The sequence below is a fragment of the Homarus americanus genome, unplaced genomic scaffold, assembly GCF_018991925.1.
Source record: "Homarus americanus isolate GMGI-L3 unplaced genomic scaffold, GMGI_Hamer_2.0 scaffold16712, whole genome shotgun sequence".
NCBI lineage: Eukaryota > Metazoa > Arthropoda > Malacostraca > Decapoda > Nephropidae > Homarus > Homarus americanus.
In genome coordinates, this window is record NW_024757794.1 from 9,152,835 (window position 1) to 9,168,897 (window position 16,063).

Here is a 16,063-nt window from a genome sequence, read left to right on the forward strand (position 1 = left end):
AGGATATAGAAACACCAAAAGAATGAGAGAGGAGGGAGAGTGTGTAAGACCTGTGAGAGAAAGCGGGGTAAGATAGTGCTAAGATGACAAAATCTAATATCGAAATATAATTATTCAAACAACAATGAACCTTCATATTAATATTTATCCACAATGCTTCATATCACTTATCTCACGACCACCACTACGACTACTACTGCTACGTACTACTTACTACTACTACTCCCTCCCTAGGTACCTCTTCTTGGCCCTCCCTGCTACCTCCTCTTGGCCTCTCCACCACACTACTGGCCTCAACCTTGGCTTCATCACCTCATAAAGGACGTACGACTCTAATCCTATCTGACCCCCGCGAAGTCATTGGCTGCGAGGACTTAAGGAGTGTGTTGGGTGTTGGGTGTTAAGAGGTGGGAGATGTGTGAGTGTGTGTGGTGAGATAGTGGTAGGTGATGGTGTGTGGTGGTGTGTTCTGGGTGTGGTACGAGTAGTGATGTGTGCTGGTAGGGATGTGTGTGTGTGTGGTGAGATAGTGGTAGGTGATGGTGTGTGGTGGTGTGTTCTGGGTGTGGTACGAGTAGTGATGTGTGCTGGTAGGGATGTGTGTGTGTGGTGAGATAGTGGTGTTTAATGGCAATGGTGGTGTCTCGTGGTAGTGGAAATGTGTGGTGGTGTGTGGTGGCAGTACAGGTGTGTGGTGGCAGTGAAGATGTGTGGTGGTGGTGGTGTGTGAAGGTATGTGAATGGTGGTAAAGGTGTGTGGTGGTATGTGGTGTGTGTGATGGCAGTGGTATTGTGTGGTGGTGTGTGTGATGGTAGTGGTATTGTGTGGTGGTGTGTGGTAGTAGTTGTGGTGTGTGGTGGCAGCGGAGGTGTGTAGTGGCAGTGGTGGCGCGTGGTGGCAGTGGTGGCGCGTGGTGGCAGTGGTGGCGCGTGGTGGCAGTGGTGGCGCGTGGTGGCAGTGGAGGTGTGTGGTGGTGTTAGTCGTGTGTGAAGGACCTCAGGGGTAAGGAATGGCACCGTTCGTCTGGGTCAGAGGTCGATAGCCTGGAATCACGAACTGGAAATAGGTTGGAGGAGAGAACTGGAGCGTGTGGAGGAGTAGTGGAGGCGAGGTGGGGGGAGGGGGGGTCTGGGAAGTAGGAAATTGTTCTGTGTCTTTGCGAGTCAGGATTCACAAACTGGGAGAGGTGGTATATGATATTGCGCAATAATAATAATAATAATGATAATAATAATAAAATTTGATCATGTTCACACATGAAAGAACTTGCCTTTGCAGATTGCACAAAATGTAAATTTGCAACATAAGCGTTCTTTGTAAAATTTGGCATATAAGTTCAAAGCTTAGAGATTCTTGTAAATATGTAAAAAACGTAAACAAATATTATCCTTACAAATTTTTTTTACATATTTTCTACGTAAGAATATTTTTCTACCCAAAATGAAATTTTATAAAATGAAAACAAGATTGAATTATGCATACCTGAGATTTCATTCACATGGTAATTTAAAAATTTACACGAAGTTTAATTTACTGTGTGTGTTGACCGTCAAACTTACTCTCCTTTGTTGATTTAGTAGAATTATTGCAATATGATGGTAATGTGACAAAATCTAATCATATAATTAAAGTCATATGAAGTCTAACACGCATCTATAGATTAATACTTCAGTTGATATTATAAATTGGTGAGTTTTCTACAAGAGGTGCTAATACTGACCTATATATTCTCAGTACTCAGTGGTTCGTTCCTGCTAAAATTGAGCACAGTTTAGAAATCTTGTAATCCTAGGCTAGACGAAATAAAAACACTAATTAATTTTCGTTCATTTTTTGTTACTTTTATCGTATTTCAACTTGATAAATTTTATGGTAACTTGAATCTTGAGTTCCATATAACTTAAAAAAAAATATTGAGCTGGTAAAAGAGGAATTTTGACGTCCGCTATAAAACTCATGTCCGGCACTCAGTGTATTTCCGCTTGAGTCCCAGGTATTCAGAATAAACGACCCTCACACGCACGAGTACATATGGTCGTTGTAGGAGGAATACGACAGAATAACAAGCCTAGCGTGTCGGAGGAGTTAGGAAAGGAAATGAATGCGCGACGCGGGTTGTAAATCTCTGCTGGGCGAGTCATGAGCTGGTCAGTAACTTGGTGTGGTGAAAACGATGCTAAGGCGAAGATGATTAATCCAAATTTAACTCAATTAATACTAAGATCTCTAAAAAAATATGGTGAGGTTTATTATTTTTGGTCTGGTTGTTTTTGTGTGATTTATATTTGATCTAGTAATTATTGTTGAAGGTGATTTGGGTAGAATGTGAAATTTTGTATCACGTGAAAATTAGGCTCCCCAGCTTACGCTACCCTGGGGTTAGGTTAGTTTAAGTTTGGTGATGTTAGGATAGGTAAGGTTAGATTTCGTTAAATCATGTTAGGTTAGGTTTTAAGTTATATTAAGTTAGGTTAGTGTTTGGGTGCATAATCATTAGGTAAAATTAACTGGAGTGTCTTTCATCTTTACGGGATCCTAAATTTCTTAATACACATCAATTTATTTCTTCAGTTGATATTAGTAAATTGGTGAGTTTTCTACAAGAGGCTCAATAGGAACCTACATCAGAGGAGGAAAGAGTCGAGTCTGACAAAAAGACGAGGAAGGGAACACAAAGCAGAACAAAGAAGGTCAAGGGAGAGGAAAAATGGAAAAATACACAAGCGAAATAAAGATTCATAGAGAGAAACCGATAATAACAGGACAGAGACCAGGGGTTGAGGAGTAAAGAGGAGGCAAATAACAGGGTAGAAGATTATGGAAGAGTGGTAGGGAAAGATCCGACGAACAGGAATGACATGTGGAGAAGGAAGATGATTAAAGAGTACAGCGGTGACCATAAGGAGTGGGGAGAGAAGTGACAGGTAAGAATTTCCCTCTCTCCTCCCTCCTTCCTCCCCATTCCTTCCATTACCAACCCTGCTCCTCTTTCTGTCCTCCGCCCCTCCTTCCTTTCCCTCCCTCCCCTTCCTTTCACCGCCCCTCCCTTCTTCCTTCCCTCCTTCTTTCATCTTCCTTCCCCTCCACCTTCTTCCTCCCCCACCCCCTCCTTCCTCCCCCAGTCCCCTCCTTTCTCTCCCAGTCCCCTCCTTTTACCCCTCCCCTCCTACCTTCCCTTCCTCCCATTCTCTACCCCCCTCCTTTTTCCCACCTACCTTTCCCTCCTCTTCCTCCCATTCCTTCCCCCCCCTTCGTTCCTAACCTACATTTCCTCACACTCCGTCCTTTCCTCCCTCTCCTTCCTTTCCCTCCCCTCCTTCTCCATCCTTACCCTCTTCCTTCCACTCTCCATTCTCCCACGCAGGCACAGGACACCCCGGGCAAGTAAATAAACTGGTAGATCTCACCGTGTTAGTCTCTGTGTGTGTATGGCAGTTGTGTTAAGAGGATTTTAGGCTTAAAGTAAAAGTACCGTCCAGATGATAATTGTCACCCAACATCCAGCTCTTCCACACTACACTCAGGATTACACCAGCTTATGCTCTTAATTCGTTTTGATGTTTTGAATAGATTAATATAAGCTGCTTAGCGCTACGTGCAATGAATCATATCCTCGCCTTGTGTCAGTATATTTTTTTGCATACGGTGTTCAGATTAAAGGGAAAATAGAATGAAAAATTTGGTTTGGATTTGAATTTTCTGAATGGAACAAAAGGGCTTCGTGATGTACAATCTGTGAAAGAGTGTTTTTGATATAATGCTTTACTGTAATATTGTTTTATGGGTTTTGAACTTTTATAGAGTTTATCAGATAACACGGTTGACCAGTGAAAAATATTATGAAGCGTTGACTATAGTATTTTTTTTATTAGATTCAAATGGAAAATAAGATTGTTTTTACTAGTACTACTATTATCATTATGCTTTTACTACTACTATTACTAATTATTATTATGCTTCAACTACTATTACTACTGCTACCCATATCACATGCATTTATAATAATGATAATAATAATAATAATAATAATAATAATAATAATAATAATAAGAGTAATTTACGTTTGTTTAGAATGGCCCAGTACAGGTGTTTATAAATATGTGCTTGTGTGTCGTCTGTGTTCTTGTGTCTGTATTTTTATGCATTAGTGTTAGAGAAACCTATTATACTTATGTTGTTTACATCACCAAGGTACCTTAATATAATTGTTTGATTTATTTCAGAAGCATTTCACCTGATGATTAAACGCCTTAACGCTACCTGGGGGAGTTAGATTAGATTATTGTTACAGTGGTTAATATTCGTGGAACTGGGGGATAATCTTCATGTGAACTGTTAAGATGTAATATTTTAGTTTTGTACAGGTTAGGTTAGGTTAGGGTGGTTAGGTTAGGTTAGGGTGGTTAGGTTAGGTTAGGGTGGTTAGGTTAGGTTAGGGTGGTTAGGTTAGGTTAGGGTGGTTAATCTTATGGTGAAATAATTTAGGATATTAATCTTCATGTGATCCTAATATTTTATCTTTTAGTCTTGCGATAGGTTACGGGTTATACATATGACATTGTGATCGCTAAAGGGCAATATAACCGATTGCTGACCTATATTCAGGTTGGTTTTGCAACACGCACACACACACACACACACACACACACACACACACACACACACACACACACACACACATGTATGTTAAATATGTACAACTCATTTTCATCTCTACATCAAGCTCCTCACTCGCTCCTCCGCTTCACCATCCACGCCTCTGGTAATAATCGCACAATGACAGGCTGGAAGACACTAATTAACCTCAGTTTACACTCCTTCACAACTGCTGTATGCCTCCTGCAGTCTATTACGTCACATAACTAATGAAAGAGAGGACTCAAAGGTATTATGGATCACCTAAGTCACATTTTATCACTAATAGAGATGTTTTAACGAGGATTTAAATCACACAATGAGACGCTTTCGATATATTGATTTGATAACCATAATTGTTTGTTCCTGTCCTGGTTATTTTTTAGAAACAAACAAACAAACTGGGAAAGCACTCGCATGACAGATCAATCAAAGTCTTACTATCCGGAATGAAATATTTTGCCGATAGTCGTGTTTGTCGATTTAAAAAAAAAAGAGAAATTCATTTGGAGTTGATGGATTAATGCGAAGTGCCCTGAAGGGTGATTGATGCTCTTCACTACAAAAAATTTAGTCTTTATCTTCTATAACATTTCAGGAATTAATAAGAGAAAACGATTCCAGTACAAAGTTGTGTTTTTTTTTTTTAATCTGTTGCTGGATATTACTACCTGAGGGCTAGACGTTTCACCGTGCATATGACAAGACCAGTGTATTCTGATATTCAATAGAGTTATGGTATGGACAATTCAACTTATCTCCGACATTTGACCTTTCTGAATATGTTGTGTTCTACTCCATGTTGACCACATCGCGTTAAATTCTATCCTGACCACCTCCTGGCCAACACCTGATCATTGACCACCACATGACCACTGACGACCTCTTGCCCAACTCCTGACCAGTATCTGACCACCTTCTGCCCACCCCCTGCCCACCTCCTAACCACCTCCTGTCCACCTCCTGCCCACCCCCTGCCACCTCCTGACCACCTCCTGACCACCTCTTGACTACCTCCTGCCCACCTCCTGCCTACCTCCTGGCCACCTCCTGACCACCTCCTACCCACTGACCACTTCCTGACCATTGCCCACCTCCTGACCAACACCTGACCACCTCCTGCCCACCTACCGACCTACTTCCTTACCACCCACTTCCTTACCACCTACTGACCACCACCTAACCACCCTAATCGTCCCACTAGTAAACAATATCCATTAAAAAATATTAATTATATGGAAATCCGGCCATTATCGTCGCCGTTGTATATTTCCGTCACTGATGCAATCTGGCCGGATGCCTCACAGTCAGCCTCTAAGATGAACGAGGCGCCATCGAGCCTGAGCTGCTGAGTCCTACGCCATCTCCCTGATCAACTTAGAAGAAGAAAGAGGATTGTGTTAGATCAGTTGGATAGAGACAAAATGAGAGGGAGGGACTATATGAGAGGGAGGGACTATATGAGAGGGAGGGGCTATATGAGAGGGAGGGACTATATGAGAGGGAGGGGGAGAGGGAGGGGCTATATGAGAGGGAGGGACATGAGAGGGAGGGACTATATGAGAGGGAGGGAGGGAGGGGAATGAGAGGGAGGGTCACCATGAGAAGGAGGGAGAGGGAGGGACAACATGAGAGGGAGGGACTATATGAGAGGGAGGGACTGAATGAGAGGGAGGGTCACCATGAGAAGGAGGGACAACATGAGAGGGAGGGACTATATGAGAGGGAGGGACTATATGAGAGGGAGGGACTATATGAGAGGGAGGGACTAAATGAGAGGAAGAGAGTAAATGAGAGGGAGAGAGTAAATGAGAGAAAGAGAGTAAATGAGAGAAAGAGAGTAAATGAGAGAAAGAGAGTAAATGAGAGGGAGATATAAAATGAGAGGGAGAGAATAAATGAGAGGGAGAGACTAAATGAGAGAAAGAAACAGACAAAATGAGATATGGTTGGGTAAGACTCTTGGCAGTGTAATGGAAATGGTGCATGAAAAGGTACGACTTCAGATATCAGTAAGCAATACAAATAACAAGATCATTATAGACTATTTCTTAAGTAAAAATTAATTTCTATTGAACTTTTCTATCTGACTGGTGAAAGGGAGACGTACGTGTGTGTGTGTTTTAAGAATGGATCAACACTCACACACAAAGTCGTGTTGGGTCGATTATGCCAAAACAGACGAAGACAAGATATATTTGGGGAAATTCTTGTTGATGTTATAATATAATACTGTGTCTTTTAGTAATTAAGGTCTTTAGGTGTGTAGGATAGGTAAGAACATACGGATCACCTGAAGATTATACACCCCATCTAATTTCACCTGATTAGACACGACAGTTTATTTCACCTGATTATGCACCCCAGCTTATTTTAACTGATTAGGCACCACAATTTATTTCACCTGATTATCCACCCCAGCTTATTTTACCTGATTAGACACCCCAGCTTATTTCATCATGAGATTAACCAACTTAACGTAATTTAATTTAATCTAACCTACCCCAAGTTAACTCCCCCAGGTAACGTTAGGGCCGTTTAATCACCAGGTGAAATAAGCTGGGGTGCCTAATCAGGTGAAATAAGCTGTGGTGCCAATCAGGTGAAATAAGCTAGGGTGCATAATCAGGTGAAATAAACTATCGTGTCTAATCAGGTGAAATAAGCTCGGGGTGCCTAATCTTCACGTGGTGCGTACATAGTGTACTACTCGTGAACTACGATTATACACAAATTAGATAGATACCGAGATAGATACCTTAACCTCTTTCTACCTAAGCATGAGTATATTGAGCCACACCTCTTCATCTAACATAAATTATTTACATATACCCCAGCACAGAACAACGAAAGGTTAGTTGTCTTAATTATATACATCTAGTGATCATACATTTTCAAAGAGGTTAATTTAGGTCAGTATTTCTTAGCTTTTTTATTTATTTCTCATCTGTTTCTCTTACTTCTATTGCATTCTCAGTTTTCATTCCTCTTTTCCTTCAGTTTTTCCAGTTTTCGACATTTCTCTTTATTTTCTCATTTCCTTCTTCGCTTTTATTTTTTATCTTTGAACTTCATTTTCTTCTGTACATCATCTACCAGTACTAGTGACCATCTGTACACCAACCAGTACTAGTGACCATCTGTACACCAACCAGTACCAGTGACCATCTGTTCAGTGACCATCTGTACACCAACCAGTACTAGTGACCATCTCTACCAGTACTAGTGACCATCTGTACACCAACCAGTACTAGTGACCATCTGTACACCAACCAGTACCAGTGACCATCTGTACACCAACCAGTACTAGTGACCATCTGTACACCAACCAGTACTAGTGACCATCTGTACATCATCTACCAGTTCCAGTGACCATCTGTACACCAACCAGTACTAGTGAGTGGAGATGGTGTATGGGTTCCTGATGTGTGTCTTGTTACCTCAGTTTAATTAGGGTTTATTTTCATGGCTTCGTTGGTCAGGTAATCTCTCAGGTATGAAGTGAATCCCTGAGACTGTATGAGAAAAGATGGTCAGGATTTAGTTCTTTCTTAAGGGAAGGTTTTATTTTTCACTTTTTTGTGTGGATTTTATTTGTGATTATTTTTTTTCTATTTTCTATTATTTTATTCTATTTTTCTATTACGTTTGTTTAGATTTTTTATAACTGGTTTTGTTTTCATTATTTTTATTTATTTTTATTATTTTTTTTTCGTATTTTCATCTCGTAAGCTTTTTTTTATTTGCTTTAGTTTATATTAATGTTTTTAATAGTTTTTTACGGTAACTTTATTTAGTATTTTCCTGGGCATTTAAATTTTTTTCCTTGATATTTTTAATTTTTTTTTAATTTTAGATGTTTATCGACTTTCTAAACATCTTTATTTTGCTGTTAAATATTTTGTGTCTTTATACACTACTTTTTATTTGTTCTCTTGTCTAACGTGATGACTGTTGCTCAGCCATATGTCAATAACACTCACAGATTTCCACAACAGGTTTTGAAAATAATTATAATTGGCCCATAAATAGGTGACGCTGTTAATAAAGGCTGGAGGTCAGGAGTAAAGTAACTGACATGTGATATAATTAATTTTCTTGGGTTTTCTTGGATTTTCCTCGATCTCGTTTTACCGTCTTCTACAGGGGAAATAATTAATAGTGTGAACTGTGATTTTCTTTTGTGTTTAGTGTGTATTACATTAACTCAGAATTCTCCCTCTGTTATTTTTGTTTTAAGTGGCAGTGGTTCTCAGATTAAATAACGAAAGGGCACACGTCAGATATCAGAGAAAATATCCACCTTTTTCCCATGAAGGGCATTTTCAGAACTTGTGCTTGGGTTAAAAATAATTATAAATAAGTTATTTTTGTTTTGAAGGTGAATTAAATAAGTCATGTATACATTTGGAAATAAGACTTCCTAAATTTTTTTAGACAAGAGCAATAAACTAATTTGTGTTATAGGAAAAATATAAACTATTAAGAAACTAAAAAAAAAATATCAGAAAAATTAATAAGTAATACAAAGTAAAGCAATAAAGTAATGGTTTAGTGATAAAAACATATAAAAGTAAATAGATTAATTAAGAGTCAGAGGCAGGTAAATATCAGGTGGTGATGTATATTAACCTTGAGTAATGATGCTCTTACTCCACTTCCATCCCTCTCACACTCCACTCACCCCTCTCCCACAGTCCTCTATATCCCCTCTCACCTTACTTTCCCCCCAGTTTTCCTCATCACTTCTGTTCCACTCCCACTCTGCCTCTCTCTTATCTATTTCACACTCTTCTCATACCACTTTCACTCCTTTTAATTATCTTTTATCCCTCTCCCATCCCACTCATTCCTCTCCCACCCCTCTCATTCCTCTCCCACCCCTACTCTTCACTTCTCTCCCACTCCTGTCCCACTCATCCTTCTCCCACCTTGTCCCATTCCTCTTCCACTCATTTTCTCCCACTCAGTTTTCTCGCATCCTACTCTCACTTCTCTCCCACATCTCTTCCAACCCTCTCCCACCCCTCTACCTGTGCCTCAAGTCACCTCGCCTCTCTCATTAAGTCCTGAGGGGATAAATGTTTCTTTCATAGTGTGATTTTCATTTAGTTTTTTCACTATTATCATCTTGAGAATTGTGTACAGCACCCAGGGAGATCCCCAGAGTAATTATTTTGGTTATTTCTTTCTTTCTTTCTTTCTTTCATTCATTCATTCATTCATTCTCTTTTTTTTATTATTGTCTTTCATTCATTCTCTCCTTGTTATCTTATCTATTTCATTAATTCTCTCTTCTCCTCCTACTCCTCTTTCACTCATTCTCTTTCTTGTCTAGTTTATATATGTCTATTGTTTTCTGCTTCTTTATCTATTATTTATATTCTATTAGTATTCCATATTATTTCTTTTTCTTCCTCTTATTCACCTCCTCCTCCTTTTTTTCTTCTCCTCCCATTTCACTTTCTCCTTCTCTCCATTTCCACCCCTTTCCTCTTTACCCACTTCTTTTCCCTTCTCCTCCTCCATTTTCCTTCACCTCATTTTAGTAACTTCCTTATTTTCTTCTCATTCCTCATCCCTATCCTCTCCCACCCTCTTCTTGGCTTATCTCTTCTTCTCCCACCCACTTCTTACCTTCTATCTCCTCCTCTTCTCTCACTTCCTTCCTTCACTTTGTTTCTCTTCTATCTTCCCTCTCATCTATCTACATCTTTTTTCTCACCCATCTTCTTTTTTCCTGTAATCCTCTCACCACTCACCCCTCATTCCCTTATTCTTCTTCTCATTACCTCTCTTTACCTCATTCTATTAACTTTCAACACATACACACACACACACACACACACACACACATTATTCTCATTCAGAACAAAAAGTCTCCATATCAACTGTACAAAACGCGCTGTGTGAACTAGGAGGTAATACACAGCAGCCCCACAGCAACACAGCATAACAGTAGCAGCCCCACAGCATAACAGTAGCAGCCCCACGGCATCTGTTCCTCAGGGCAGGTAAGCCCCACAGCATAACAGTAGCAGCCCCACGGCATCTGTTCCTCAGGGCAGGTAATCGTCTGCGACAGGAAGGCGAGGAAAGTGGAAGGAAGGGAAGGAAGGGAGGGGAAGGGGATAGGGGAGGGTTCGAGGTGAGGGAAGGGTGTGTAAGAAAAGGTTTGGGGTGAGGAAGGAGGTGTAAGGGAAGGGTTTTGGGGTGAAGGAGGGGGTGTAAGGAAGGGTTTTGGGTGGAGGAGGGAGGTAAGGAAGGGTGGGGTGAGGAGGGGTGTAGGGAAGGGTTTTGGGGTGAGGGAGGGGGGTGTAAGGAAGGGTTTGGGATGAGGGCGGGGGTGTAAGGAAGGGTTTTGGGTGAAGGAGGGAGTGTAAGGAAGGGTTTTGGGTGAGGGAGGGAGTGTAAGGAAGGGTTTTGGGGTGAAGGAGGGGGTGTGAGGAAGGGTTTGGGGTGAGGGAGGAGGGGGGACCTGTTAATAGTAAACACACCTTCCTCCGGCCAACCTTACAGCTACTTCAGTAATAAATTAGAGTTTAGTGAATTAATACAGGATTCTAATATACGATAATTATGTGCCTTGATATGCAGTTCTGTTCTGCGGTTTTCGTTGTGTGTGTATGTATGTGTGTGTGTGTGTGTGTGTGTGTGTGTGTGTGTGTGTGTGTGTGTGTGCGTGTGTGTGTGTAGGACCAAATAACCACAATGCATTACCAAAAATACTTCCAACATTATATTATAGAACATTGACAACAGACATCAGAACACAGAACACAGCCGTGGGAGTAGAGAGATAATTATACAATATGCAGACCTGTTAATGTGAACTTTATGAATTAATAAATCATCAGTAATTAACCTGCCTAACGAGATTACTGAAAGATTGATAACGCAGAGGTATATTTCGTAGTAAATGAATAACACCAGGAGAATTATATGAGTAATAACGTTATTAGTGAATATTAAATATTTTTTTATTTTTATTTTTGAGACAATAATCCATTTAGAATATGTAATTATCAGCGAATTAATCCATTTATGCTGGGAGAGACTACAGTGTATTAGTAACATCTGTTCTGTTTCATAATATCACAATTGGAACTAAACCTGATACCAATCCAATTTACTACATATAAATAATTACATAAATAAAGTAAGTCAAATATAAGTAACCGCACATGTAAGTAACCCCATATGCAAGTAACCCCACATGTAAGTAACCCCACATGTAAGTAACCCCATATATAAGTAACCCCACATGTAAGTAACTCCACATATAACTAACCCTACATGTAAGTAATCCCACATGTACGTAACCCCACATGTAAGTAACCCCACATGTAAGTAACCCCACATGTAAGTGACCCCACATGTAAGTAACCCCACATGTAAGTAACTCCACATGTAAGTAACCCCACATGTAAGTAACCCCACATGTAAGTAAACCCACATGTAAGTAACTCCACATGTAAGTAACCCCACATAAGTAACCCAAAATATAAATAACTCCACAAATAAGTAACCCCCACATAAGTAACCGCACATATAAGTAACACCCCACATGTACAGTAAGTGGACCACACAAATAAGTCACTTACCTGAACATAAAATAACACCAACCTGAACAAACTCTCTAAATCAACCTTGTGCGTCACTGTTTAGAGTTAATTTCAGACTGTGTTGTGATTCTTACAAAGGTGTACCGGCGTCGTGACTTCATTGATAAAATTACAGAGTATCAAGGGAATGGCGGATAAACCCAGGGCTTTTTGACCTGGGAGTTAGGTAATGTAGATGGATCTTGTAATCTAGTTCAGTTCAGAATTACTGTTTCATCTGCTTGAGGTCTTTGTATTCATCTTTTTTTTTCTTCAAGATACGGGTTTGTGTGTGTGTGGGTGTGGTGTGTGTTGTTTTAAAGATTTTAAATACTGAACGGATAACTGAAATAGACAAGTCTCTACCTGGATGACCACCTACCTCTAGTATAGGACCACCTATCTCTAGTATAGGACCACCTACCTCCAGTATAGCACCACCTACCTCTAGTGTAGCACCACCTACCTCTAGTGTAGCACCACCTACCTCTAGTGTAGCACCACCTACCTCTAGTGTAGCACCACCTACCTCTGGTGTAGCACCACCTACCTCTAGTGTAGCACCACCTACCTCTGGTGTAGCACCACCTACCTCTAGTGTAGCACCACCTGCCTCTAGTGTAGCACCACCTACCTCTAGTGTAGTGTAGCACCACCTACCTCTAGTGTAGCACCACCTACCTCTAGTGTAGCACCACCTACCTCCCCAGTGCAGCAATCACCTACCCCAGTGTAGCACCACCTGCCTCAGTGTAGCACCACTCACCTCCCCAGTGTAGCACCACCTGCCCCCAGTGTGTAGCACCACCCACCCCAGTGCAGCACCACCCACCCCAGTGCAGCAACCACCCACCTCTAGTGTAGCACCACCTACCCTAGTGTAGCACCACCCACCCCAGTGTAGCACCACCTGCCCCCAGTGCAGCACCACCTGCCCCCAGTGTAGCACCACCTACCTCAGTGTAGCACCACCCACCCCAGTGTAGCACCACCTGCCCCTAGTGTAGCACCACCCTACCCCAGTGTAGCACCACCTGCCCCAGTGTAGCACCACCCACCCCAGTGCAGCACCACCTACCCCAGTGTGTAGCACCACCCGCCCCAGTGTAGCACCACCCATTCCCAGTGTAGCACCACCCGCCCTCTAGTGTAGCACCACCTACCTCTAGTATAGGACCACCTATCTCTAGTATAGGACCACCTACCTCCAGTATAGCACCACCTACCTCTAGTGTAGCACCACCTACCTCTAGTGTAGCACCACCTACCTCTAGTGTAGCACCACCTACCTCTAGTGTAGCACCACCTACCTCTGGTGTAGCACCACCTACCTCTAGTGTAGCACCACCTACCTCTGGTGTAGCACCACCTACCTCTAGTGTAGCACCACCTGCCTCTAGTGTAGCACCACCTACCTCTAGTGTAGCACCACCTACCTCTAGTGTAGCACCACCTACCTCTAGTGTAGCACCACCTACCTCTGGTGTAGCACCACCTACCTCTAGTGTAGCACCACCTACCTCTAGTGTAGCACCACCTACCTCTAGTGTAGCACCACCTACCTCTAGTGTAGCACCACCTACCTCTAGTGTAGCACCACCTGCCTCTAGTGTAGCACCACCTGCCTCTAGTGTAGCACCACCTACCTGCCTCTCCAATATTCACCAGCATAATTGACTTTTCTATTGCAAGTTTCTTTTTAACCTTCTCTTAACCTTTCTCAGTTTGATTTCCTTTTATAAGCTTAAATATCAGATTACTATAGTTTTTTGTAAGTTTTATCAGAGGTTATTGATTTGAAACCAGATTTTTTCGTAGTTTTAGGAAAATAAATATATTTAGTTTTTTATGTAATTTTTTTTAAGGTGTTGAGGAATTATTTTGATTGTTTTTCAAGTTAACTTTTATATGAAGTTCGATGTTGTTATTTTTATAGTTTATAAAAAAAAATTCCATCTTCAATAAAATCATATTAAGATTATTTTCCAATACGATGTTAATAAAGAGTTCAAGTTGTGTTGAACACACATCCACAAACCAAGTTTTCAGCTCCTTATCCTGCTCCTACAAAACTCTTGATGGAAATTATTGTACAAATCAAATCTTGCAAGTAATGTATGAAAATTTTGCATATATCACTTCATTATTAAAAAATCTCCAGGGTACCGTATCTTAATTGTCATTCGTAGCTTTTAAAATCCGAGTATTGCAGTAATTAGCCATTTAAACAAGAATATTGCAATATTGTGAATTTAAAACCAAAATATTGCAGTATCACGCCATTCAAAACTAAATCTTCCAGTTGGTGTATCAAGTCGACATTCATAGCTTGCAATATCACACCTTTAAAGTTGCCGATGCATTAAAGTTGTATAGAAAGATCAAGAAGAGTGGTGAAAGGCTCGTCTTTAAGGTTATATTTTACAGCTGCAACCTTTGTTTCCGAGCCGAGGAAAGCGCTGGGATAAACAGGATATTTAATACAGTCCTTATGAAAGCCACCTTTTATCCTCCTTCAGAGCGGCGGCGGCCTTTTAGTAAAGACTGCCGCCCCTCACGGGGTCTTCTCTCCTCCTCTTCTGCCGCCCCTCACGTGGTCTTCTTCCTCCTCTTCTGCCGCTCCTCACGTGGTTTCCTCCAACTCCTCTACTGCCCCTCACGTGCTGTCTTCCTCCTTCTCTTCCTCCTCCCCCTCCCCCCCTCTTCCTCCTCCCCCTCTCCCCCCCCTCTTCCTCCACCTCCCGCGACTAACCAGGCGATGCTCAGCTGGGTGCACAAGTCAAGTGGGACACAACCTTAATTAGATTGTCTCTCCTAATAGAGGCCCAACGTAACCTAATATAACTATTAGAATTTGAGGCCTATTCAGACTGGGACCTATTAGGACTAGAACCCATTAGGACTAGAACCCATTAGGACTAGAACCCATTAGGACTGAGACCTATTAGGACTAGAACCCATTAGGACTAGAACCCATTAGGACTAGAACCCATTAGGACTGAGACCTATTAGGACTGGGACTGTGACCCATTAGGATTGGGACCCATTAGGACTGGGACCCATTAGGACTGGGACCCATTAGGACTGAGACACATTAGGACTGGGACCTATTAGGACTGAGACACATTAGGACTGGGACCCATTAGGACTGAGACACATTAGGACTGGGACCTATTAGGACTGAGATCCATTAGGACTAGGCTTATTGGGACTGGGACCTATTATGGCTAGGACCTATTAAAACTGGGACCCATAAGAACTGGATCCCATTAGGACGTCGGTTCATTAAGATTGAAGCACCATCGATATTGAAGTCCATGAAGATTCAAACTCATTAGGACTGAAACTTAATAGGACTGAGGTCTAATAGGACTTATCGGACTGAGGTCTTATAGCATTAAAACCTGAAAGGACTTAAGCCTAATAGAACCGAAGCCTAATAGGAGGTCGTCACAGTAGACACAGACTTCGTTATTCTACCTGAAGATGCTCTCAGTAGACCTTAAGAGTCTTTTAATGTAATTTTCTCTAATTCATTATCATTATTTATTTACCTTGGCTTCTGGTCACTTTCGTAAACCGAGATTAAGGTTAATTTAATCCTACGAAGAGGGATTGTGGTTTCATCTGTGTTTTCTGCCAAGATTAACTTTGATTTTCTTTGTGGTTTTGGGGTAACGTAGGTAATTTATTTATTGATGGAAGGAATTTAAACGACTTATCTACCAAAGTGTGGTTTGAGAAGAAGCAGTTATACTATTAGTATATAATACATGATAAACAATGACATTTTTCTTCTCATTCTTAATATATCACTGTAGTA

The 16,063-nt window shown here is 41.2% G+C and overlaps 1 protein-coding gene across 1 annotated transcript in view; it reads left to right on the forward strand.

The window, feature by feature from the left end:
* The window catches only part of LOC121857676 (splicing factor 3A subunit 2-like), a 52,124-nt gene extending 38,207 nt beyond the window's left edge, over positions 1 to 13,917 (forward strand). Inside the window, exons 2-3 of the mRNA XM_042353738.1 lie at positions 12,650 to 12,886; positions 13,452 to 13,917. Of these exons, the coding sequence (XP_042209672.1) occupies positions 12,650 to 12,886; positions 13,452 to 13,917 (703 nt within the window). The remainder of the gene's footprint in view (positions 1 to 12,649; positions 12,887 to 13,451) is intronic.
* The last annotated feature ends 2,146 nt before the right edge of the window (positions 13,918 to 16,063 follow it).